This window comes from Mus caroli, chromosome 5 (assembly GCF_900094665.2).
Source record: "Mus caroli chromosome 5, CAROLI_EIJ_v1.1, whole genome shotgun sequence".
NCBI lineage: Eukaryota > Metazoa > Chordata > Mammalia > Rodentia > Muridae > Mus > Mus caroli.
Window position 1 is genome coordinate 101,196,979 of NC_034574.1, and position 25,093 is coordinate 101,222,071.

The window sequence follows — 25,093 nt, forward strand, 5'->3', positions numbered from 1 at the left end:
ACCAGGAGGACTAACAATACACCAGAAACACCAGCAGCTAAAAACTGCACCGACTCTGTGCGGCGTTAGATGCGCTTGGCTCAAGGCGCACAAACTTGGAATCCTGAGCGGGCGGGGCAGGTGCGGGGACTCTCGGTGGCACCGGAAGCGAGGCTCCCGAATGGATCAGCCGGGGATTCCGTGGGCCTTTGGGCTCGGGAGGAGGCAGGGACTCCCGGGAGGATCACCCCGGGGCCGGTCCGCGGGGAACGTCGTCAGGGAGCGACCGCGGGCACTCGCCACTCTGACGTACTTCCTGTGCGCTGGGGCTGGCGAGGCAGGCTGGGAGGGAAATCTTGACAGTCCGGTTGTGGGCTCTGGGTGCGGGTTTGCGGCGCCCGCTGTTACACTAAGTTTCGGGCCGTCCGGCCCAGCGGCAGGGCAGAATGCGGCTGGGCTCCGGGGCCTTCGCTGCCAGCTGCGTAGCGATTGAGGTGATCGGGGTCGCGATATTTATTCGGGGATTCTTCCCAGCTCCTGTTCGTTCCTCTGCTAGATCAGAGCACGGTGCAGAGACCCCAGCGCCCGAACCCGTAGCAGGTATAGCCCTCCGCCCCCTTCTCGGTGGTTCCCGCTTTCATTCTGCCCCACCACGGAAACAATTTGTATTGTTTTAGCGTTGTTTGTGTATCATACACCTTCGAGACATTCGCAGCCTCCCGCCCCATGTCGACCTATGTGATAATCAGAGGATTCCCAGAGTAACTCCGACTTTGCGTCTTGTTTGCCGCTGTTCAGTGATTCGTACCCCTTTTCCTAATAATCCTTTCAATCACTTCCAATTTAGGTTTCCAGTTTTGGACCCATAGGACATAACAGGTGATGTTTCTTCAGATCTCCTCCAGTTTTCTACAACTCTCCCCCAGAAGACCTCCCGACCCTCAGTGCTTAGGGCCTCTCTGCATTTTAGGACCCTAGTAGCCTCACCAACACAGAAATAACACCTGATACCCACTCCGCTGCAGTGAAACAGGTCCATATAATCACAGCCACTGGACATGTAAACCCATAGGTTCACTGCCTGCAAGACTAGGTTTTAGGACAAGCTCAGGGAGGCACAGCTCCCAACTGTATGTCTCTTAGGTAGAGGCGACTCTGTTCTGGACTCTTCACCTTGCTAAGAGTAGTTCACTATACATTCCTGGGATACCTACTCATTGTTAACATACTGTCCAGCCTAGCCAGAAGATGCCCTTCTTGGTAGTCACCTGCAGGCTGGTTACAACCCTTGAAGGAACCTTCACAGTTGTCTTGTTTGGTTTCTTAGAAAATTAACACAACACTGGCTACCCAAAATGGGCCTTCTTTCAGGTTGAAATAGATTTGATGTGTGCTAGAAGAACAAACGAAAAAGACATTGAAGGCAGTGGAGTGCTGAATGGAGTTTAAATTTTAATTTCCCCTTTTCTAAACACTTTTAGGAGTCAGTTCGAACTGGACCAAGCTGCCACCACCTCTCTTCAGTAAAGTGGTTATTGTGCTGATAGATGCTTTAAGAGATGATTTTGTGTTTGGGTCGAAAGGTGTGAAGTATATGCCCTACACAACGTATCTGGTAGAAAAGGGAGCATCTCATAGCTTTGTGGCTGAGGCAAAGCCACCCACAGTTACTATGCCTCGAATCAAGGTAAATTGAACTTGGTTACATTTTATGGCTCTTTTGAAAGTTTAGAGCAATTATTTAACCTACTTGGAGACCCTGTTTTAATAACATGGAAAATATTTCAGTGTTGTCAGTGTTGCTGGGCAGTGGGGTGCTGAGGGAATCCCATAATAAGGTAATCTTTTTACCCCTTGTTAAGTAGCTGAAGTTCATCCCTCATGGAAAGGGGGAGGGATTTAGAACCAGATTTTCCAGGCCACTGTAGTCCAGGAGGTATCCTCCTTTGTGGTGGCCTATTGTGTTCCTTAGTTGTCAGGCTTGAGGGAGCCTTTGGGGGTATTCAGCCTAGTTCATTAACTGTATATCCAAGAAGACAAACTCAGTCAAGTTAAATTATTTGCCAGAATTATACAAAATGATCAAAGAACTATGAACTGGTCTGAAGAGCTGTTACTTCTACTACATAATTTGTTGTTCAGTCTGGTGAGGGTACTTCTGAAGTGCATGGTGCTGGGGGGGGGGGGAAGACTGGAGAGATGGCTCAGAGATTAAGAACACTGACTGCTCTTCCAGAGGTCCTGAGTTCAATTCCCAGCAACCACATGGTGGCTCATGACCATCTGCAATGGGATCTGATGCCCAGTTCTGGTGTGTCTGAAGACAGCTACAGTGTACTCATATAAATAAAATTAAATTAAAAAAGAAGAGGAGGAGGAGGAGGAAGACAACTACTTAGCAACTACTAGGTGTTGATACTGTAATGGATATACATTTGGGGGAAACTGCTTTCATGTGGCTTGTCGTCTCTATGGATGTACAAAGGCATTGGGCAAACAAGCATTCAAAGAAACATGTAGTTACATTGCGATGAGTGCCTGAGGAAAGCAGTGTACAGTTCTGCTGGAGAGAGAGGAGTGCAGCTGAGGTCATGGAGCCTGAAAAGCCTGTTTGAAGAAATTACACTCAAAAAGCCACTATTAGGAGGAGTAGGAGAGTGTTGGCAGAAAAAACCAGAAGTGTCTGAAAATCTGCAGCTATGTTAAATAAAACATTTATTTATTTATGTGTATGAGTGTTTTGCCTTGCATGCATGTAGGTGCACCACAGAAGGCAGAAAAGAGTATTGCATCCATTGAGACTGGAGTTACAGGAGATTGTGAGCTGTCATGAACTGAACCCGACTGTCTGCAAGAGTGTCAAGTGCTCTTAACTATTGAGCAGTCTTTCAAGGCCCTAAAGATTTTCTTTTCTCTTCTCTTCTCTTCTTTTCTTTTCTTTTCTTTTCTTTTCTTTTCTTTTCTTTTCTTTTCTTTTCTTTTCTTTTCTTTTCCTTTCCTTTCCTTTCCTTTCCTTTCCTTTTCTTTCTTTCTTTCTTTTTTAAAGATTTACTTATTTATTTATTTTATTTAATGTACTCACCATTGCTCTCTTCAGACACACCAGAAGAGGGCATCAGACCCCCTTGCAGATGGTCATGAGCTACCATGTGGTTGCTGGGAATTGAACTTAGAACCTCTGAAAGATTTGTCAGTGCTCTTAACCACTGAGCCATCTCTCCAGCCCCTTTTCAAATTCTTTTATTGTATTTTTTTCAAATTCTTTTATTTTTAAACCAGTCTTTAAAACTTGTCTGTAGTTGTCTTCCTTCCCGGAGCCCTGTTTCAGATTTCAAGTTGGTTTTTTTTTTGCTTGTCACAGCCAACTGTAATGGAGTCATTATCAGATGAAGTAGAGAAGGAAGGAGATACAGTGTTTGCTTTTCCTATCTCCTTCTCTGTACAACTCATTACATGATTTTTGTGACAGTTAAAGCTCCAAGGTAACTGCTTTTGATAGTTTTTGTTGGTTTTCCATTGCTCTCAGGGTGCAGGGGAAGGGGGTGCCAAGCTCCTCAATTCTGCCATTCTGGAAGTCTGGTTGGTTTAAATTTACATTTTTTGGCTAGTGATAAAACTCAACATTAGAGCACTTGTCTAGCATATGTATAGCACTGAGTTCAAGTCCTAGAATCTTAAAAATGAAGTTTGCATTTATTTGCCACTGAAAAATTCTTTTCAGAATTCTGTAGGTTTACAGAGATTCCTGTTCTTTTCACCACAAACCTATGGATGTTGATATTTTTCGGTGGTGATATCACTCCAAATTATGAAGATTCACTACTATTACTGTGGCTTGTAGGGTCTGTGGTAAAAGTGGGGGAGAATATTGACTCTCCTCTAATTAGAAAGGTAGGCGATCTCACACCCACCATTTATTATGTGGTGCAATATTGTAGGTGTGATTTGATGTTCCGCTGACATTCTTGGCCCAGTTCACTTTGAGAACTGTATACAAGCAGGGTTTCTTCTTTAAAAAAAGATATTAGATTTGCTGGATTGTTAGGGTTTGCTTGTTAACGAGCTTGCTGTACAAAAGGCAGGTTAAATCTTATGTGAAACCCTGACAAAGAGTCTGAATATACAGGCTCATGTTATCAATGTTTATACACATGTTAGTATTAACTGTGTCAATAAGACATGGCTGGTACTGTGTCTAACTATTATCTTCACTGTCTTACCAATGTAAGGATTCCCTGAACCATGTTCATTAAATAATCAAGTCTTCAATATTGAGTTTGATATATTGGCCCAAAGTCCATGTCCTATCTTGCTCCCCTCCCCTGCCCACTTGCCTCCTAGCTTTGACTCTGGTCTCTGGAATAGGGCCTACCGTAGGTTCGTACCCACCTGTTTGACCCCCAACTGGTCTTCCTGTCTCTTGTGCTTCACTTTTGGATCTGTAATCTAAGTCTTGACATGTTTCTTTCTACAGGCATTGATGACAGGAAGTCTCCCTGGCTTTGTTGATGTCATCAGGAATCTCAATTCTCCTGTGCTCCTAGAAGACAATGTGTTAAGACAGGCAAAAGCTGCTGGGAAAAGAATTATCTTTTATGGAGATGAAACATGGGTTAAATTATTCCCAAAGCACTTTGTGGAATATGATGGGACAACGTCGTTCTTTGTGTCAGATTATATAGAGGTCTGTCTGTCTCTGTGTCACTTTCAGTCTGTGTCACTCTGTGTCTCTGTCTCTCTCTCTTCCCCTTCCTTTCCCCCTTTCTTTCCCNCNCCCNCCCCCCCCCCCAATCTCTCATGCTGCCTAGGTAAGGGTAGAACTTGATGTGTAACAGAGGCCATTCTTGAACTCTTTATACGCATAGCTCCTTCTCCAGAGTGCTGGGCTTACAGCATGCCCCTACATGCCTCATTTCAGAGGCCAGTTTCTTAAAAACAGAAGCATTCTACCTTAGGTAGAGTTGGATGCTACCATTTAGAGGTGATGCTGTTTTCTGTGTGGTATTTTTTAATTTATGGAATGGTATGGCAAGATTGTAAAATCATTCCTGTAATCAATTGTAAATGGTAGCATAAACCTGGTCCAAGAGTGAACCAAGGTATGTAGGCCCCAGCATGCTAAGTAGTTGGACAGACATTGAGGGCACAGAAGATCAGGAAGGGTGCTACAGCCCAGCAGCTACGTCATTGAATGAGTGAGGACTCATGGGCAGAAAGGGAGGCAACAGAACAAAGTTATGAGTCCAGTACATGCCCATGATATGTGAGTCAGGTATGTGAGGGCTGGGACTGTGGCAGAGGAGGTAATACACGTGCTATCTGTGTAGCCCTACAATAAGAATCTCAGTTCTGTTTGGGGGTTGGGGCCAGTCTTTGAGTGTATGTGGTCTCACTGGTACCTTTTCTAGAGTGATAAACCCTTTCCACAATTCACCAGGGCAGGTACGGTGTGAATTTTCAGTAGTGACAAGTTTTCACACTGTGCTATCAGGTGGAAATACTTCTTTGTGGTCCATGTTTTATTGGGAAGAAAGTGAAGACCCAGGGCTAAGCAGGATGCTAGCTCTACTGGAGCTGTTTACCTGCTCACATTGCCATGATGTTTGCTTCAGAAGTGGGAGATGTTATAAGTGTTCTGTTCTTTCCAAGAATAGCCTTTATGTGGGACTGCTACTTATTCCTAGCTGTACTGTAGTCTTGGCTGGCTGCCTTTCACCCTTTATCCACCCCTTATTTTACCCCTTATTATTCTTGGTGTTTGTTTAGTTTATTTATTCAGCTTTAGTTAAGACCAGCAGTGGTCTTTCCTAATTTAAATTATTTGTATAATATGTTTGCCACAAGCTAGAGACATTAAAAAGAATAGGCATAAGAACTTAGTCTAATATTAATGTTCATTTTTTTTAAAAAAAAAAATAACTTTGGGGCTTTTGTTTTTCTAATTTCCATGAGTTACCTAAGATTAATTCCTGATGATCTAGGAAAAATTGGATGCACTGTTTATATGTACTTCCTCCCTCCCTTTGAAGGTGGATAAAAATGTCACAAGGCATTTGGACAAAGTATTAAAGAGAGGAGACTGGGATGTGTTAATCCTTCACTATCTAGGGCTGGATCACATTGGCCACATTTCTGGGCCCAACAGCCCCCTGATTGGTCACAAGCTCAGCGAAATGGACAGTGTGCTGATGAAGATCCACACTTCACTGCTGTCGAAGGTAAGGCTTACTGTGGTGCATCGCATGATGATGAAAGTCCTTGTGGCCAGTATTCCTAGGATGAATAGAAATGACTGAGAGGGTAGCATGCCCATTCTCAGCCAAGCAGTCATGCTTTTGCCATAGGGACCTTCCAGATCCCTGTTCCTAGGATGCTACTATTGATAAAGTTACACCCTGGCTAGGGAAGAAACATGAGAAATATAGTAAACCATATAAATGTGCCCAAAAAAGGAGTTGCTATTGAGGAAAAACATGGGCAGGAGGAGCTAGCATCCCTGTTTGGGGGGCAGGGGTGGGTATGGTTTTAAATAGTATATTCAGGACCATCTTTCTGGAAAAGTATTCCATGTGAATAGATACTTGAAGAGAGGGAGGGACAGATAGATACTATTTGTGTGGATGTGTGTCAGGTACAAAGCATTGAGGGTCAAGAGCCTGCCCAGTACCCCTGGAGCAGATAAGATCAAATGGCTGCAGCTCTGGGCAGAGAAGCCTGATGACCTGCCTCGTGCCCTCCTGGATGCCATGTGTTATCTTTAAACAGCCTTTAGTTTCTTCCTTGACAGGAAACTGAGGCAGGAGCAGTCATGTTCCCACAGTTTGGAAATGGCAGATACCCTGCTGTTAGTGGTCATAAACACAAGCCTAAGTACTCTGAGCTACGTACTGCACCTGTCACATGCACCTGTCACATGTAACATTCACTCGGACCCTTTGATATGAATGTAACTTCCCTGAAAGAGATTTAAAGCTTTAAGGTGAAGGTCCTATTTATGAGCTAAAGTGAAGCTCTGTAGTTGTTTTCTTTGCAGGACCATATATGTTCTTGTAAGACAAGTACAGCTGACAGGTTCCTCTTTACCTTACAGGACAGAGAGACTCTCTTACCCAGTTTGCTGGTTCTCTGTGGTGACCATGGAATGTCTGAGACTGGGAGCCATGGGGCCTCTTCCACAGAGGAAGTGAGCACACCTCTGCTCCTAATCAGCTCTGCATTTGAAAGAAAACCTGGTGAGAATTAGGAATGATTAACAGGTTAAACTGTATCTGATATCAGTGATCACAAACAGTGTGAAAAATGGAAGGGGTTATGGGCAGTCAGAACTTATCATTTGTATTCTTTATAAATACTTTTCTGTAAGAATTCTGTTGCAGAAATCTATTCTATGTAGGTATGGAACTAGTCAAAATTTGCCTTGGCCTAGTGAGGTGGCCCAGTGGGTGGGGGCATTTATGGCCAAGTATGACTACTTGAATTCTATCTCTGGGACCCCTGGAGGAAGAAGAAAAGTCACTCTTTCAAGTTGTCCTTTGACCTGGATGGAAATGCATGTGACCAAAAGCGTACACACATATACAAAGCCCTGGCTGTCCAGGAACTCCCTCTATAGACCATGCTGGTTCAAACTCATGAAATCTGTCTGCCTCTGCCTCCCAAGTGCTGGAATTAAAGGCGTGTGCACTCTCTGCCCAGCTTAAAAACAATTTTTTTTCGAGACAGGGTTTCTCTGCATAGCCCTGGCTGTCCTGGAACTCACTCTGTAGACCAGGCTGGCCTCGAACTCAGAAATCCGCCTGCCTCTGCCTCCTGAGTGCTGGGATTAAAGGCGTGCGCCACCACCGCCCGGTGTAATTCTTCTTTTTTTTAATGAAAAATTGCCAGCAACTAATATTTAAATATTTGTAAAAGTGCTCACTATTTAAAACCCTATGTTGATAGCCAAAGTCAGGGATTCAGAGAGAGCCATGGACTAGCTAAGGCCCTATTTCTCAGTCCAATGTAATCCTCTCTTTCACCTTACCTGATGTACCTGGCCTGGCTTATCCCCCCTCACAGCTACATGCCCTTCTGGCCTCCACAAGACTAAACCATGCACACAGTGGGTACCATAGTTATTTCTGCAGAACATCTGGAGCCTGTGGATACTCTCTGGTTCTGGTCCTGTAACCTAATGCATTGGGTTAGCATCTTGGTGAGTGCAAAGCCAAAATAAGTACAGCCAGGACATGAAAGTGTGCAGACTCATTTCCAAAACAGTGCTCTCTTTGGACAGGACAGAAGCAGGGATTTAGTTAGGGAGGGAACCTATACACGTTCATATAGAGAGGTTGGCTTCTTTCTAAGGAGCCTCCATTAAAGTGTACATTCCTGAGCGTGCTTAGTTTAATGTCATAGTTTAAAAAGAAAAGACAATGGGCACATTTTGGACTATGCAAGTCATGTAACAGTTTGTAAAAGATTAAAGTGATAGGCAGAAAGGTCGCTGGGCATGCTTAGCTTGCACCATAAGATTTTTGTTTTGATTTTTTTTTGTGGGGGGGCATATTTTGTTTTGAGACAGGGTTTCTCTGTGTGATACCCCTGGCTGTCCAGGACTTGATTTGTAGACCATGCTGTCTCAAACTCACAGAGATCCACCTGCCTACCAAGTGCTGGGACTAACGGTGTGCACCACCACACCCAGCTTCATAAGTTTTTTAAAATAAGACTTTTAAAATTAAAATTACACAATCCCCCATCCTCTTTTGTTTTTTGCTTCCAATCTGTTCATGTTCCCCCTTGAAATCATGGTCTCTTTTTCTTCATTATTGTTTTATACTACACACACACACACACACACACACACACACACATTTTATGTGTCCTTAAATGTATAACTACAACCTGCTCAGTCTGTTTAGTGTTATATATTTCTATATAATTTGAAGGCTAACCACTTGGTAGTCCAGTAGTGCTTTGTCCGTGGAGACTGTGAAGTCTATCCCTTCTATGTTAGCACGTCTATTGATATTTTACTTCTTTGGGTCTTGTTTAGGGAGCCATATTATTGGGGTGTCATGGGTGAAGGCTCACCATCATTTCTAGGAGCCACGATATTAGAGCAGATTTCCTGATCCTCTGGCTCTTACATACAGTCTTTCTGCCTCCTCTATGGAGATGTTTCCTAAGCACTTAGTTGTAGGTGCATCAGTTGGGGGTGGACACCCACGATCACTTGTTCTCTGCATTTTGACCATATGGTTTTCTGAAATGGTCTCCATCTGTTACAAAGAGAAGATTCTTTGAGGAGTGATGAGCTACACATATTTGTGGGTTTAAGGATAAATGTTTAGAGTGCAATTAGGAATTATGCTGGTTTAGTAAAATGGAGGTGTTACACTCTCTAAAGTCTGTGGCCCAACTAACCCTGGGGAATTAATTAGTTCTCCAGTACCAGGCATGATTTCCATCCTGTTGAGTGGGCCCCAAGTCCAGTTAGAAAGCTGTTGATTACCACCGGGATATGAGGCCACTATTGTACCCTTAGGGTTATCCTATAGCTGGTTCTCATAGGTTGTCATAGTAGTTCATAGGCAGTACAGCTGGATAGAAGTATTGGTTGCTTCCTTTTTGGTGACCTTATATATAACTGTCTCTTTTCTCTCACCAAGCTTAGAAGCTCCAGGCTTGACACCTAATTGCCTTTTGTTTCTGAGACAAAAACAGATGAGAAATGGCCTGTTTCCACCTTGGAGTGGGTAGACACTCACTCTGCTGTAGATGGTGTGAGTAATGGGGCTACATTCTGGGCTGACACCCCTTAGAGTTGCTGTTTCCTGGGGTTTGGAAGTGGGGTGGAGAAATTCATGTGCTATAGACTCTTAAAGTTCTTACAAAAGTTCAGTAGATTTTCATAAATGAGTGTTTCTTCATTTGATAGATAAACAGATAATTCCAGACAGCAAATGGTGGGATTTTATTAAATTATAAGATGGAGGCCATTTTATAGTGGTACTAGGGCTAATGAAATGAGACCTGACAAAAAGCACCAACTCCCAACACCAATTCATTGGAGATTAAGTTTCTCTCACATAAAATTTGGGAGAATATTAAAGTTAGATCAACAAGAATAATTTTATAGGGCTGGAAAGATGGCTCAGTTGTTAAGAGCACTGACCACTCTTCCAGAGGTCCTGAGTTCAAACCCCAGCAACCACATGGTGGCTCACAACCACCTGTAATGGGATCCGATGCCCGCTTCTGGTGTGTCTGAAGACAGCTATAGTGTACTCATACATAAAATAAATAAAATTTTTATTAAAAAAAAGAATAATTTTATAAAGAAAATGACCCTGTATACGTTGGACTTCCTAGTGATACTATTTATATAAGAGAGACAGAATTGTTCTTCGTATATATCACCAGTTTCAAATCAATTAATGGATTTATTATCCTTCAGTAAATGGCCAATTAAACTTGTTTATTTTTTAGTAAAAGTGTGAATTCACAGTTTTAAGCATATTGACTACTTTGTCTAATGCGAACATCTTTATTCCCAAGTCCTTGAAGCAAGACCTCAGTGGTCTCTGATCCGTCTCTTGCCCTCTGAACATTATTCCTAGCTGTCATGCCTGTGTCCTTCTCAGGGCTCACTTGTCTTAGGGTACCTGGATCCTTCAAGTAGAATACTGTTTCATAGCTAGAAGTGTAAATTTATGCTGAATTCCATTAGGTTTCTGGACAGAAAAAGAAATCTTTTTTTTTTTTTTCCGAGATAGGGTTTCTCTGTGTAGCCCTGGCTGTCCTGGAACTAACTCACTCTGTAGACCAGGCTGGCCTCGAACTCAGAAATTCGGCTGTCTCTGCCTCCCAAGTGCTGGGATTAAAGGCATGTGCCACCACTGCCCAGCGGAAATCTTTTAAAATAAGTTTATCTTGAATTTGTGTTGATACTTTCACCTCACATTAAGAACTATGAAATCTCCTTCTTAGATTTGCCCTGAGCTTTCTTCTGTCTGAACTTCAGTTAGAATCCTGGTTAACATCAACATTTGGTAGAGTTAGAACATGACATGGACTACACTTACGTTGTCCTGCAGGAGAGCTCAGTCTTAGAAGAGGATCTGATAAAATGAAAGTAGATGTGTGTTGTATTCACTTTTGTTTATGTTTGTTTTCCAAGTCAAAACAATGCAAGAAAATAGCAGAAAGCACTGAAGATGATAAGCAATAACACTGAAGTAGAAAGTTTGTCTAGAAATAAATCTGACCAAATGAAATGTCTATACAACCAAAACTTACTGCAATTAAAGTAAAATCTCTGCAGACTCACACTTGTGTGTCTAAGAAGCTTTGAGCAAAGCAATCTGGGACGACTTCCCTGGAGACCCAGATAGCTCTGTAAACCTGTTCTGATGCTTCTGGGGTTGGGGCAGAGTGGGGGTGGGGTGTCATATTCTTTATAGATGAGAAAGTTCTCCTAGGTTACTTTTTATCAAAGGTTGTTTTGTATACTAGGGCCCCGAACCTTGAATACTACAGCCATTCCTCTTCTAAGAAGCTGGTAGGGCTGACAGCTATTTAAGGCTTAAAGACATATGGAAAATCAGGGTCTTATTCTTGTCTTAGTCAGTGGTTATACCTGCCCAGCTGAACCCAGCCTCATCCTGCTTTCCTAAGAAGAGATCCTGCTATCATTCAGAAACCACTGCTAATACTAACTCATGTTGACTTGACATCACCTAAGTCACCATCTCTTGGCCTCTGTCTGGCTACTTGTCACTTCCTTGCTCAATGCTACAATCAAAATAACTGTATTTTTAAAAATTAGACTCTCTGTCCAGTGTATTATAAGCCACTTAGGGGAAAGTGGCACTCAATGCATTTATTGACATAAAAATCAAGGGGGTGGTTTCTGTGTGAATCTACGTTTGAGTGGCTTGAAATCATGGTAATTTGACTTAACATTAGCCATTGTTGCTCAACTTAAAGGACAACTACCATTTTCTACTTTGTAGAAATCTATTGCTTAAAATGTTTTGCTTTTTTCTAGGGGATATTCGACACCCAAAGCATGTCCAGCAGACTGACTTGGCTGCAACACTAGCAGTAGGACTTGGTTTGCCAATTCCTAAAGACAGTGTAGGAAGCCTCTTATTCCCAGTTATTGAGGGAAAACCGATGAGAGAACAACTGAGATTTTTACATTTAAACACATTACAGCTTAGCAAACTATTGCAAGAAAATGTACCATCCTATGAAAAAGGTAAGGTAATTAATTAATAGTTCCAACCTCTATAAGGTCTTCATGATTCCATGGGCCTTATGTCTTCCAGATATTTTCTGGTGTGCAATTTGTAATGGAATACTTTGTAGTTGTTACTCTAATTATTAATATTATGTTCCAGTTTTCTAACCTTTACTGTCATTATTAACAACACCCATGAATATAGTTAAGCTATTTGAAATCTTTTATATATTTCTCAATTCAACAATTATTTACCAAGTTTTTGTTTATGAACAAGAGGCACAGGGCGGGCGTAGTGGTGGTATACGCCTTTAATCCCAGCACTCATGAGGCAGAGGCAGCCAGATCTCTGTGGATTCAAGGACAGCCAGGGCTGTTAGACAGAGAAACCCTGTCTCAAACAACCAAAAAGCAACAACAACAACAACAGCAACAGCAACAAGAACAACAAGAACAGCCTAAACTAAAAATAACTGGAGATAAGGCATTGAGTAGCAGCAGATCTCTGTCCTCACAGGATCTTTCAGGGTGAAGAGAACAAAAGTATTGTAATGGATGCCAGATGGTGACCAGAACCCTAGGAGAAGATAGAAGCATAGATGGGTTGATAGACTAAGACAGGGACAGTTCAGACATACCATCAAAGGGCTTTTAGGCATTGGATGAGCTTCCAGTTTTGTCTAGGTAAAGGAGGACACAGCAGAGTTTCCTGCATTTTCAAAGGCTCTCAGGTTCCCTCTGGGAGTTCTGCCTTACACTGTAGCAGAGGAGGCAAGAAGTACTTACAGTGTTTTGGTGTGAGGTAAGACAGCATTGGCTCAGCATAGTTGTGAAAATTAGAAAGTAGATGTATTTTGTGTTTGCTGGTTTGGTGGGATATAAGGCACACGAAGTCCTGAGGCCAAAGAAGCAGCTCCAGGCTTAGAGCTAAATAGTGAGGGAATAGTGACCATGCAGTAAGGAAGGCAGGAGCTAATTTTCAAGGCAGGTGTCTTAGTTATTTTTCTATTTCTGTGGTAAGACATCATGACCAAGGCAGTTTATAAAAGAAGGAGATTATTTGGCACTTATTATTTCCAGAAGCTTAGAGTCCCTTAACCGTCATGACAGGGAACCTGGCTGCAGGCAGGTACTCAGTTAGGCTGTCAGGCATGGTGCTAGAGCATTAGCTGAGATCTACAACCTGAGGCAAAGAGCTACCTGGGGATGGCTAGGCTTTTGGAACTTCAAAGCCATACCCAGTGATACTACCTCCATAAGACCACACCCCCCTAATCATTTCCAAACAATTCTACCAGCTAGGAACCAAGTGTTCAAATAAATGAACCTAGGGGGACCACTCTCATTCAACCATATGGGGTAGGAAGCTATGAAAGGAGAGGTTCAGTAAGGAGACAATAAGCACTATGTTGATGCTGTACTGAGAGCTAGTTATTGGGTCTGAGGATATAGAGTCATTGGGGATTACTGGAGCAGCTCCTGTTTAGTGCTGGGAGAGAGACTGGTTACACTAGTTACAGGTAAGGGCAACAGATCAGAAAGGTGGACTGCGGTCTAAGCAAGTGATTTTGTCTTCAAGCTGAAGATAGTAGGGGCTATTTCTGTGACAATAGGAATGATCCCAGGAGAAGAGTGAACCTCTGTGGGACCCCGTATAGATCACTTGAGTCACATTTTCAACTGATCTGCTCTGGTATGTCCAGCATATCACAGACTAACACATCTGTCGCTGATACTCCTTCACAAGTCTAGAGATGGTAGTTGTGTTTGAGGCAGTATTTCATATGATATTGGCAAGTTTTCTTTAAGTTGTGATATACATGTAGTATGGTGGACACATGACTGTTAGCTGTGGAAAACTAGACCCTGCCTGCTGGATAGAAAATGACTGGGAGCCATATGTAGCAAGGGGCAGGAAGACTTTCTGAGTGAGTACTCAGAGGTGAGGTCTGACATCAACGTACACTTTAGTTTAGTCTAGATTATTTGTGACAGTTAATCTTACTTTGTTTTTTTTTTTGTTTTGTTTTGTTTTTTTCTAAAATAAGTTTTTGGCTTGTAAGGTTTTTTGAGGAGGTGGGAAGGTGTTGGTTGGTTTAGTTTGTGCTTTTTGTTGTTTTAAGCTTGGTGATGTTTTATTTTGGTGTATGAGTGGTGGGCATTTTTGGTGGTTTTTAACTTTGTTCATTTGGATTTATTTATTTATTTATTTATTTATTTATTTATGGTAGTAGTGAGTTTCATAGTACCGGGGTTCTGGGAGTTGCCTATGACTAAACTACATCTCCAGGCCTCTTTAGTTTCATTTTGAAACAGTCTCACTGTTATACAGACCTGTTTGGAATTCTGTAACTCAGGTTGTCCTTCAATTTGTGATCTTCCTGACTCCATATCTTGAATAGCATTAGTCATGAGGCCAGCCATTGCTTGGTAGTTTTATATATGTTGTTGCTAGCAAAATTATAGCCTAGCAAATTGCCAACAACAAAAAAAACCAGCTGCTAAGGATTTTGATGTTTTAGAACTATTAGGATAGAAAAAATTAGGAACCATGTTAAATGGAAAGCAAACAAGCCTACAAAGGTTAGCAGACATTGTCGTGGGTTCTTCATTCCTAGGAGGCCTACCTATATCCCACCATCAGTACATGTTCTACTCTCTGAACCCGACAAGAAGACCAACAGAATCTTCCACAACATCTAGCCAAATCTGATCTTCTTGCACTCTGTCTGTTTTTGAGTTCTATTGGGAATAGTTCCTTCCCATGCCCCACCCTGCACTCCCCAGGAACTTTGGATAAGATGTTCATAGTGACAGATGCTCTTCTCCGGTACCTCATTTGGTTGATTCCTGGTCATCCTTTGCACTCAGCTTATCAGACTGTCCTTGCCCTATTCATATTTCATTTCCAATCTAAAATCAGTTATTCCCCATTGCCACAAATGTCTCCTGTCATTTGCTTTTCCTTCATAGCATTCTTTGTGATTAAAGTTTTTTCTTTTTATGTGTATGGGTGTTTTGCTTGCGTGCATGTCTATGTATCGTGTATTCAAAAGGAAAAAAAAATGTTGGGTGGTTGTAACCACCATGTGGGTCCTGGGGATCAAGCCTGAATCCTCTGATGGAGCCACCAGAGCGTTTAACCACTGAGCCATCTCTCTGGCCTCCATTCTTCACAATTGGTTATCACATATGTCCATGCCTACAACATAATTATTTGTTTGCATTTGTTTGTATTTGTGTACACTTCCAAATCCAAGTAGAGGCAGGCAGGAGTTGTACTAGTTTATTCACCACTTTGTTTGTTTTTCTTTTTAAATTTAAAATCCTTTGTGTTGATTCAGTGTCTAGGACACAGTTGATGCTTAGGAAGTATTCATTTGGCTGCATGAACAGGAACACCAGGTTTCTAGGACTCCCTTTGTAGAGGCTGTAAGATGTAACACAAATATCCTGTGACTCTGTCGCTTATTTGTAGAGATCTGTAAAGCTGTTGAGTATACACAAAGATAGACCAGATCTTTGTACTTACTTATGGAGGCTGTGGGTTATAGACACAGGTACCTGTGTCTCTGTGACTTTGTTGTGGGGGCTACAGGGTGCCATCAGGCTTCTATACATCGCTTATAGAGACAGTGGGATATAGGCTTAGATGGCCTGAGTCTCTGTGACTCCCTGGAAGAGAGGCATGAATTATGAATGCAGATTATTGCGGAGGCTTGGGGTGTAGACACAGACACTCTTACTTTGGTGGTGTAGCAGTGAGGGCACCAGCTGTATACTTATTGTCAGTAGTAAGGACATGTGTAACCTGAAATGTTCAGATTGTGTCACTGAACCCTTGTCCTCAGCAATACAATGCCTGCAAGGTTCTGCTGCCACTGCTGCTGCCTCTGCTGCTGCAATAGCGAAGCATAAGTTGTATTCACATAGCTCTGTGCAGCACAGTTGGGGGTGATAAAGGGATCTGTGGTCCTGATGAAGTACGAGGTGCATTTTAAAGAACAGAGCATCTCAGCAAGAAAAAGTCTTGTTCTTAGAGCCATTTAGTTACAAGCAAGCACAATACAGTAAGGAATAACAGACCAGATCTGGGAAGCAGACTGTCAGCTTCTTGCCCTCAATAGCACTACCTGTAGACCTAAAGGCAAAAGGCAGCCATGTGCCTGGGTCACACCCAGAAGCCAGACATTTAGTCCCAATATCTTCAGTGGCCACTGTAGTCACTGGGAGACAAAGGCTACTTAAACCTTTGAACAGTGGGTGGGTAGGGGCTTTCAGGGTGAGTCTACATCATTTGCCAGGGCCAGGGCACTGAAAATGTCTCATTAGCATAAGGAAGAATTCCAGGGAGTTTAACTGGGCTATGTAACCTCCTGGTGGGGTGATAGGGTGGTGGGGGTAATGGGGTGGTGGGGATGAATACTTGTGCCAGGACATACAGGCCTGGGCAACAGGGGAATGACCCTACTCCTGACAATCTCAGGATGAGATTTCTGGGGTTTGGACATGCGTGGACCCAACTCTTGCTCCCAACCAGTGCCCCCACCCACACCGCCCCCACCCTACACTCAGGCTCTGACCATGTTGGCAGTAGATGGATTGGATATACATCATCAGCTGTTACTGCGGTTTTGCTGACCTTTCCTGCCTAGGAACAGATTGCCTTCATTAGGTATCAGTTCTAAAAAATGTCCCAGTAAGTGAATGTGCTAAAATTATAAGTATGTCTAATCTTTTTGTCTGATAGATCCTGGATTTGAGCAGTTTAAAATGGCAGAAAAGTTACATGGAAACTGGGTCAAGCTGCACTTGGAGGAAAACCATTCAGACATTCTGCTTGGCCTGGGGACCAAAGTCCTCAGGCAGTACCTGGGTGCCCTGAAGACCCTGAGTCAGTCCCTGAGCACACAAGTGGCTCAATATGACATGTACTCCATGGCAGTGGGAACGCTCATAGTTTTGGAGGTACACGTGTTTGTATTCTCATGGTTTAGGTGTTAAATGGATTATGCAACTCAGCCAAACATAATGGTTTTGAATTTATATATCATTACTGTTGGGTATGGTGGTATATGTCTGTAATTCCCAGATTCAGTCTACTAAGATGGGAGAATGGCTACATCATGCCAGCCTGGGCTACAAAGATCCTATGTCTGAAAAGAAGAATGTCGGGGTAACACAGAAAATAGGAATGTTCTTTATTTTTTCCATTGTGCACCCAGATTGAAGAGATTACATGAAGTATTTGCATGAGGCAAATGGCTTCATTCAGCATCGCTATAAAAGATAAAAATATAAGCCAAGCTCTGCAGTTTTGGCAAGCAACTAAAATTAATTTTCCCTTAGGTTATTTTGTTGTTGCTCTTGTGTGAGCAGCAGGTTAGGATGGGTTGGGCTAATTTGAGTGGACTTTCCTACCCCTGGGCGTCCCTGTTCACCCTTGATCTTCTTTTTCAGGTTCTCGCCCTGTTCCTCCTTAGCACTCCACATGTGCTGTGCAGAAAGGCTGAACTGGATGTTCCTCTGTTGTCACCTGTGTTTTCTCTGCTCTTTTACTTGGTGTTTTTGGTTCTTTCGGCCATTCATGTCCTGGTGTGCACCTCATCTGAGAGCTCGTGCTACCTCTGTAGCCTCTCGTGGCTGGCAGCGGGGGCTGTGATGCTACTCGTGTCTGCGCTGTTCTGTGCAATTTTGTCTGCTCTTATCAGGATGATCATTGACAGCACTCTGCTGAAGAAGGTATATAATGTCCTTGTGGGTGGGCTTTTGTTTTGTTTTGCTAGCCAATCTTTCACTAATACAAATTGGTTGAAAATCTTGTATGTACCAGCATTGTAGTGCTGCAGTGCTTAGAAAGACCAAACATCATATAGACTGCAGGAGAAAGACCTAAGCATATTTCCCCAGGCTTCTGGGCATCTTTGTCTATAATATTCTGTTGTGTAGTCAGGTCATATGCTTTACTTTCAGCTGGAAAGAGCTGGACCAGAACAGAGGTGATAATGGGGCTTGTGGATGTGGAAGACAGAGAGCATGTGTACCTTAGTCTCAGAATCTCTGGGTTTCAATGATGGACAGTGAACAGGTGGCCACTCAGGAGGATCCTGGGGAAGTTTGATCCCTTGTTGGTCTGTTGTGCCTTACCAAGCTTTCTTTTCAAGGCTTACATTTTTCTATGAACTTCTTGGTCTCTGGCAACCTTTGTTTATTAGGCAGGTGATGTGTGAAGTGATGTGTGATGGAGCAGTGTGAAGGAGCTGTGTGGTTGTATTAGAGACCACAGTATCTAGGCCCTGGCATTGAGGAAGCCTGAGCAGTGGCTTTGGCTCCCACCCAGAATACCTTGTCCTTCTGCTCCCTTTCCTATCACAGGGCCTTGGAGGATCCTCTGTTGTGTGTCTGGGTCTAGGCACAGTCCCTTTAGGAACTTTCTGGGTTCATAGTGTTTCTCTGTGTATATTGCTATACATAGCTAACAGTTACCAGAACGATAAGTGACAAGAACTTCTTCATATTAAACTTGTGTGTGTGCTTGTATACCCCATAGTGCACATGTAGAGGTCAGAGGACAACTTGTGAGACTCAGTTCTCTTCTACCTTTTGTGTCCTGAGAATAGGACTCAGATCATCAAGTTTGGCAGCAAATGCCTATACCTGCCAAGCTATCTCATCAGCCCTTGAACTGTTTTTTTGTTTTTGTTTTTGTTTTTTAAATAAAGTACAACATTTAATTGGGGCTGGCTTACAGGTTCAGAGGTTCAGTACATTATCATCAAGCATAGGGAGCGTCCAGGTAGGCATGGTTCAGACAGAGCTGAGAGTTAGTTCTACATCTTCATCTGAAGGCTGCTAGGGTGAGGGTCTTAAGCCCACACCCTCAGTGCCATGCCTATTCCAACAAGGCCATACCTCCTAATGGTGCCACTCCCTGGGCTAAACATATACAAACCATCACATTCCACTCCCTTGCCTCTATAGGCTTGTTCAAACACATGAGTCTATAGGGGCCATATCTAACCACAGCATAATAAAACGTATATTTAGTACAACTTTCAAAGTTCCCATTGTCTATAGCAGTCTCAACAATGTTAAAAGTCCAAAGTTCAAATTCTCTTCTGAGATTTATCTAATCACTTAACTATAATCTCCTAAGCCAGACAGGAAGCCAGCTGGGCAAGCTCCAAACATCTCCATGTCTGGTGTCAAAGTGGTCTTCAGGTCTCCACTCCTTTTTCATCTGTGTTGACTGCAACAAACTTCTTTCTGCTGGGCTGGTTCCACTCCCTATTAACAACTTTCCGCAGCAGATAGCCCATGGCTCTGGACTCTCAAACATCTTGGAGTCTCCAGGACAACTTCAATGTTACAGTTTCTTGTTTTAATGTCTGGGATCCACACATGATCTGGGCTTCTCTGAAGGGCTGGTGTCACTGCCCCAACTCTGCCCTCTGTTGTACTCTAAGCTCAGGTTGATCCACTTCACTGCTGCTGCTGTTCTTGGTGATCATCCCATGGTACTGGCATCTCCAATATGCTGGAGTCTTCTGCTGCAACTAGGCTTCACCAATAGCTTTTCATAGACGCTTTTCATGGTGCCAAGCCTCAGCTCCTTTGCATGGCTCCTTCAGCCCTAGGCCAGTAACTGCAACTGAGGCTGCACCTTCACCAATGGTCTTCCATGGCCTCTCACAGTGCCAGGCCTCAGCTGCTCTTCATGACCCCTTCATGCCTTCCAAACCAGTACCACCTGGGTAACTCTTACACATTACCAAGTACAGCTGCAGCATGAGGTACAACCATGGCTATCTCTGGAACACAGCTTCTTTGTGCTCCCAGAAATCACTTCCCACAAGATTTCACCTCAGTGATTCTGATCTCTTCTTAATCACCACCAATTTCTTAGCTCCAGTTAACCAGCATCAATTGTCCCAATAGTCTCCTTCTCCTCTTGACAATAAAGTCAGAGCCAAATGACCAAAGCTGCTGAGTTCTGCTTCCTGGGGCTGGAACTTGGCCCCTTTGTTTTATGACATTATCAGCAGCTTTCTGTTTTCAAACTCTTTACTGCATAAGCTTAGCTGTCTTGGAACTTGTTCTGTAGACCCCCTTGAGCTGTTTTTAAGTTACTAATTTGGGTTGCTTATTTCTTTATTACTGTGACAAAATATCTGATATCAATAATTTAAGGGAGGAAAGATTTACTTTAGCTCACAGTTTCTAAAGTGTCAGTCCAAGTCTGGTTGGTTCCATTACTATGGGCCTGTGTTAAGGCAGAAACATCTCAGTGGAAAAAAGGCTTAACTGTAAAAAGCTGCTTCCTCGTCACTGATAAGCAGTGAGAAGAAAGAGGAGAGAATGGGAGTGGGAGAGTTGTACCTTCTTATTCTAGATCCTCTCAGTAATAGTAGGGGCCACGCTCATGACATATGGATTTTTCCCCCTTTGTAGGAGAAGAAGTATTTCATATCTATATCATAATGTGATTTAAGAGACAGTGTCCTGTTGCTATCACTTTGTAGTGGCAGCTGTGCGGTCCTGGGGAAATTGATGTCATGCTGGGAATGTGACAGTTGGGCAGGATCTTCTGGGTAATTCTTTGGGACTTAGATCTTTGGGTGAGGACACCTGACTAACATTTATGACCATGTCCTCCTGGTTAACAAAAGAACATCTTGACCTCCTCTAGGCTGTGCTGCAGGGAGAGGGGCCATGCTTCCAATGCAAGAGGTTCCCTCCACAGTAGGCAGTTTGGATGGGAAGACAGCAAGTGTCTATCAGGAAGCCTTTTCACTGTGGGCAAAGGATGTTCTACATGTAGGGTGATGTACATAATGTTCATGTTATCGCTCACACACTGCATTTCCTTCTGGCAGAATGCAGCTGATGCCAGCTCAGGGTGGTCAGAGGTGAACCTCCTCCTTCTTCTGGGCACAGTGGGCCATGTTCTGAGCCTGGGAGCCAGCAGCTTCGTGGAGGAAGAGCACCAGACGTGGTATTTCCTTATTAATACTCTGTGCCTGGCTCTGAGCCAGGAAACCTGTAGGAGTTACTTTCTGGGAGATGAATGTGAACCCCAGCGTCACTCCCATGTGGAACAAAAATGTGTGAATCTCCTTGCCTGTCCTCTGCAGGACAGCACAAGCTACAATACCCCTGAGTCTGGCACGGCAGGTAAACGGGTCTCCCATCTGGAAGCACAAGCAAGCTGCAAATGGTGGACAGTGCTGGCAAGTCCATGGCTGGTGCTGCTCTGCTGTCGGCTGCTGCGGTCCTTGAACCAGACAGGGGTGCAGGGAGCCCATCGCCCCGACTTTAGCCACTGGCTTACCAGGTGAGCATGACCCATGGGCTGGAACCCTTTGCAACTGAATAGTTACATAGTCTTTTTCTACATTTCGTCCTTTTAAATATATATATTAAGACTAAGATAATACTTGAGATCTTAAAAAAAAGAAAATATACCCCATAAAGGTAAATAGAGATGAACAATATATTTGATTTATTAATGCTGAATCAGACTAATTGTTAATGATTGAGAACCTATGAGTTTTAAAATGATCATTGTAAAGATGTAACTCTGGGATCAAGTCTATGGTGGCTCTTTGTACACTGCTGCCCGGAGGGAGACAATAGGACAGGGTCAGTAGGCAAAAGGTTCTAGTCTCTGGAGCACCTCTGCCTTCGGATTCTCCTTTCTTTTCAGGCATTGTCTCTCTCTATCCTTAGAGGGAGAAGTGTATAGCAGATCCCTCAACATCTCCTGAGCCTTCTACTGAGGCTACAGAGCCAGAGAGAGATGTAGATGGGGGTAGATGGAGAGGGTTTGAAGAGGAGCTTGAAGTAAATGGAAGAAACGGAGTCTGACAAAGTCAAGACCAGGCTGTTTTAACTGTCTGACAACAAAGACTCCAGCTAAAGTAAACGAACAGCAAAATAAGACTGTTGAGAGGAACACACAGCTGCAGAGCTGTATAAAATTGCAGTGCAGAGGGTGAGAAGGACACCTGCTAGCCAATGCTTGGGAAAGTTCAGGTTGATAGTGTGTTGTGAATTTGTACCTGTATAGTGCAGAAACAAAAACAAATGATATTGCCCAGACCTTACAAGTGTGTAGACCTGGAAGTGTGCATCAAAAAAAAGAGTCTGGTTTCTCCAACCAAGAGGGTTTCGTGGAAAATTCCACAAAGTATTAACTAGCTTATCAAACTCTCATAACCCCACAGTCACAACTGGCATCTTTGAAGTTTCTGCCGTGTACTTGCACAACAGCTCTGGGAAAACATCTCTATATGCTCCCCACCTTGGAGTTCAGGAAACAAAGAGGGAACAGGGCTTGCTGATAAACCGTATCTCCTCAGCCCAGGCATAAAGTGCTTGATGTGTTAAGGAGTTCCAGGTCCTAGAAAAACATAGTGGGCATGTGTTATTTCTCTGAAAATGTGAAGCATTTGGTGCCCTGCATGCCTTCTCACGTGTGCTGCCTCCTGCACCTAAGACGTCTTCTTCTTGAATTGCTGGGCCATTCCTATCAGCTGTAAAAGGCCATTTTATAACTCCCATTAGTCGCCCACTCCAAAGCTGTCTTAGTTAAATATCACTTCTCTATGGTGGTAAACAGCATTCCAGAGGGATGCCTAGGATGTACTAGCATAGCAGAGACTTCCTGAGTGAGGCCTATAGTTTTAAATCAAATTATCTCTTCCCATCCTGAAACAGTCCTCTCTCTCTCTCCCCCGCCCCTCTCTCTTTTGTGTGTGTGTTTTGAGACAAGGTCTTGCTCTGTATTTTAGGCTGACCTCAAACTTGTGATCTTATACCTAAACCTTCTGTTTGTCAAGATTACAGATATATATCACCACGACCCGTTTCATTCACGTTTTCTGAAATCGTTTTCAATTTTAATGTATATCATTCCAGAATAAATGTTTAAAATTATTGTCTAGACTTTATGAGCATTGACTATGTAAATAATGAAAGGGAGCTGGCCTTGCCAAAGTTCTTGTATATTTAGCACCTCTCCTCAGCGGGACAGACACCTGTCAACAGAGTTGAGCTGTATGAGACAGCAACAGGCCCAGGGTAAGGAAGTAAATCAAGGATGCTGGAGGACAGACTGTACCCAATACCAGCATCTGGGACTATTGCAAGAGTAAGATGTGAATGAGATCTCAGTATGGTAATCTTTGTGACATTTTAAGATCCTTGTTTTTTGTTTTGTTTTGTTTTCTGTCTTTTAAGGGAAGACCATTTGATTTTATACAATTCTTTAAAAACCCTTCAATATAATTGTAATTCACCAATTCCACTTTGTAGTAATTTGGGCATTTTCTATCTTATTTCAGCTCTGACCACAAAGTACAGCTCTCAGGCCTGGCTGCGCTCTCCCTGGTTGTAATCTTCATGTTAGTTCAAAGGAGGTGCTCCCTTGTATCCAAGGTGGCCCTCGCACTGGGGCTGCTGGGTGTCTTCTGCTACAGGGCGGCCATTGGGATTGTGCAGTTCCCATGGCAATCAGACAACAAAGGCATTTCAAAGTAAGTGAATTAGAGATATGAAGGCTTACTTTTATGTGTTTCAGTGTTTTCTGTACTAAAAATGCCATGCCAGTCCTTACAATACTTGAGTTTAGTTTTTATGCATGGTGATTTCATTTGTAGCTATTATATCCTGGTCAAGAAACCCTTAATGGGCCACTTTGTTAGCACTCTTTTTGGGAGAAAAATAGCACAGAAGTAAGGTCATTGTGTTTATTTTTTAAATTAATAAATAATTTAAAAATGAGTTAAGAGAAACCTGCATTTACTAAGAGTTGGTTTTGCTAAGTTAAGATGTGACTTTAAAAACAAGGATACTCAAGTACCAAGGATACAAAAATGAGTGGATACTCCCAGCAGTTAGGGAAGGAAGTGAGCTTCCCTATATTATGCTTGTAAGGCCCAAGAATTCCTGTCGTGCAAGTCAAGAGGGCTCATCTCTGAGTCTGGTGTTTGTGATGCAGTTGCTGGGGCCTGGTCAGGGCTGCAGAGGGTGGCTAGCCTCCTCAGAAGTTCCTCGAGAACACAGACAGGTAGCTGAAAGTAAAGCACCTCCATGCCTTTTGTAACATCATCTACAGTTCTAAAAAAGTAGATAATTTGTTGTTGTTCATCAGTAGTGAGATAACTCTCACAGATTCCATAGAACACAGAAAGGTACTATGAAGCAGTAGGCTATAAAACTCTTACATGATGCCAACTTACCAAACACATTTTTTTTATATGACTTAACTTGATTGATATTAATTTTCATATTTAGGACCCACAATCATATGTAGACTGAGGGTTTACTTTTTACTCGTTTGGGTACCTTCTACAGATAACTAGATTTATCAAGTATTGAAAGCCAAGGGCTATGTCCAGAAACTTAAGGGATTACCAGAAAACATCTGCTGATAGGTATGGGGTGGCACTAGGTTTCTGTAGCTGGTAACAGCAGGGTAGAGGCCTTCACCTAAGGCAAGGAGCAGAGGAGACATGAAGATGGTGATTGAGACTGGGGACATTTTGTAGAGACTAAGGCTCCTTTTGGCTTTAGAGTCGGGAACTTTGGGCAGATAGCAAGGTTAGATGTTGCATATGAGGTTTTTGTTAATCCCCATGTACAGTGTGTGAATGCATTTCTTGTTTCCACCCAGATATATGCACTTGATTTCTGCAGTATTAACCTGTGATCCCTTTGCTTTGCCTTCTCTGCTGAGAGCAACTTGTCCTCTGTAGATGTCCAGAAGATAGCCAGTGTGCCTTTTCTCTAACCATTCTTCTTCCTGTAGAATCTATCCATCCCCTACCTTGTCTATCTTGAGTTTTAAAAGTATACTGGCTCTAGATCCACCAGGCTTCAAAG

The 25,093-nt window shown here is 43.0% G+C and overlaps 1 protein-coding gene across 3 annotated transcripts in view; it reads left to right on the forward strand.

Annotated features, from left to right (window-relative positions):
- The first annotated feature begins 320 nt into the window (after positions 1-320).
- The window catches only part of Pigg (phosphatidylinositol glycan anchor biosynthesis class G), a 32,596-nt gene continuing 7,823 nt past the window's right edge, over positions 321-25,093 (forward strand). For 2 of the 3 annotated variants that reach the window (XM_021162890.2, XM_029477759.1), the window contains exons 1-10: positions 321-579; positions 1,461-1,666; positions 4,454-4,663; positions 6,009-6,197; positions 7,070-7,211; positions 12,014-12,226; positions 16,959-17,176; positions 17,669-17,950; positions 21,085-21,542; positions 23,554-23,745. In XM_021162890.2, coding sequence (XP_021018549.1) covers positions 426-579; positions 1,461-1,666; positions 4,454-4,663; positions 6,009-6,197; positions 7,070-7,211; positions 12,014-12,226; positions 16,959-17,176; positions 17,669-17,950; positions 21,085-21,542; positions 23,554-23,745 — 2,264 coding nt within the window. In that variant the 5' untranslated portion in view covers positions 321-425. Of the gene's footprint in view, positions 580-1,460; positions 1,667-4,453; positions 4,664-6,008; positions 6,198-7,069; positions 7,212-12,013; positions 12,227-16,958; positions 17,177-17,668; positions 17,951-21,084; positions 21,543-23,553; positions 23,746-25,093 lie in introns of those variants that run through there. The other variant, XR_003836718.1, reaches the window with a different exon arrangement.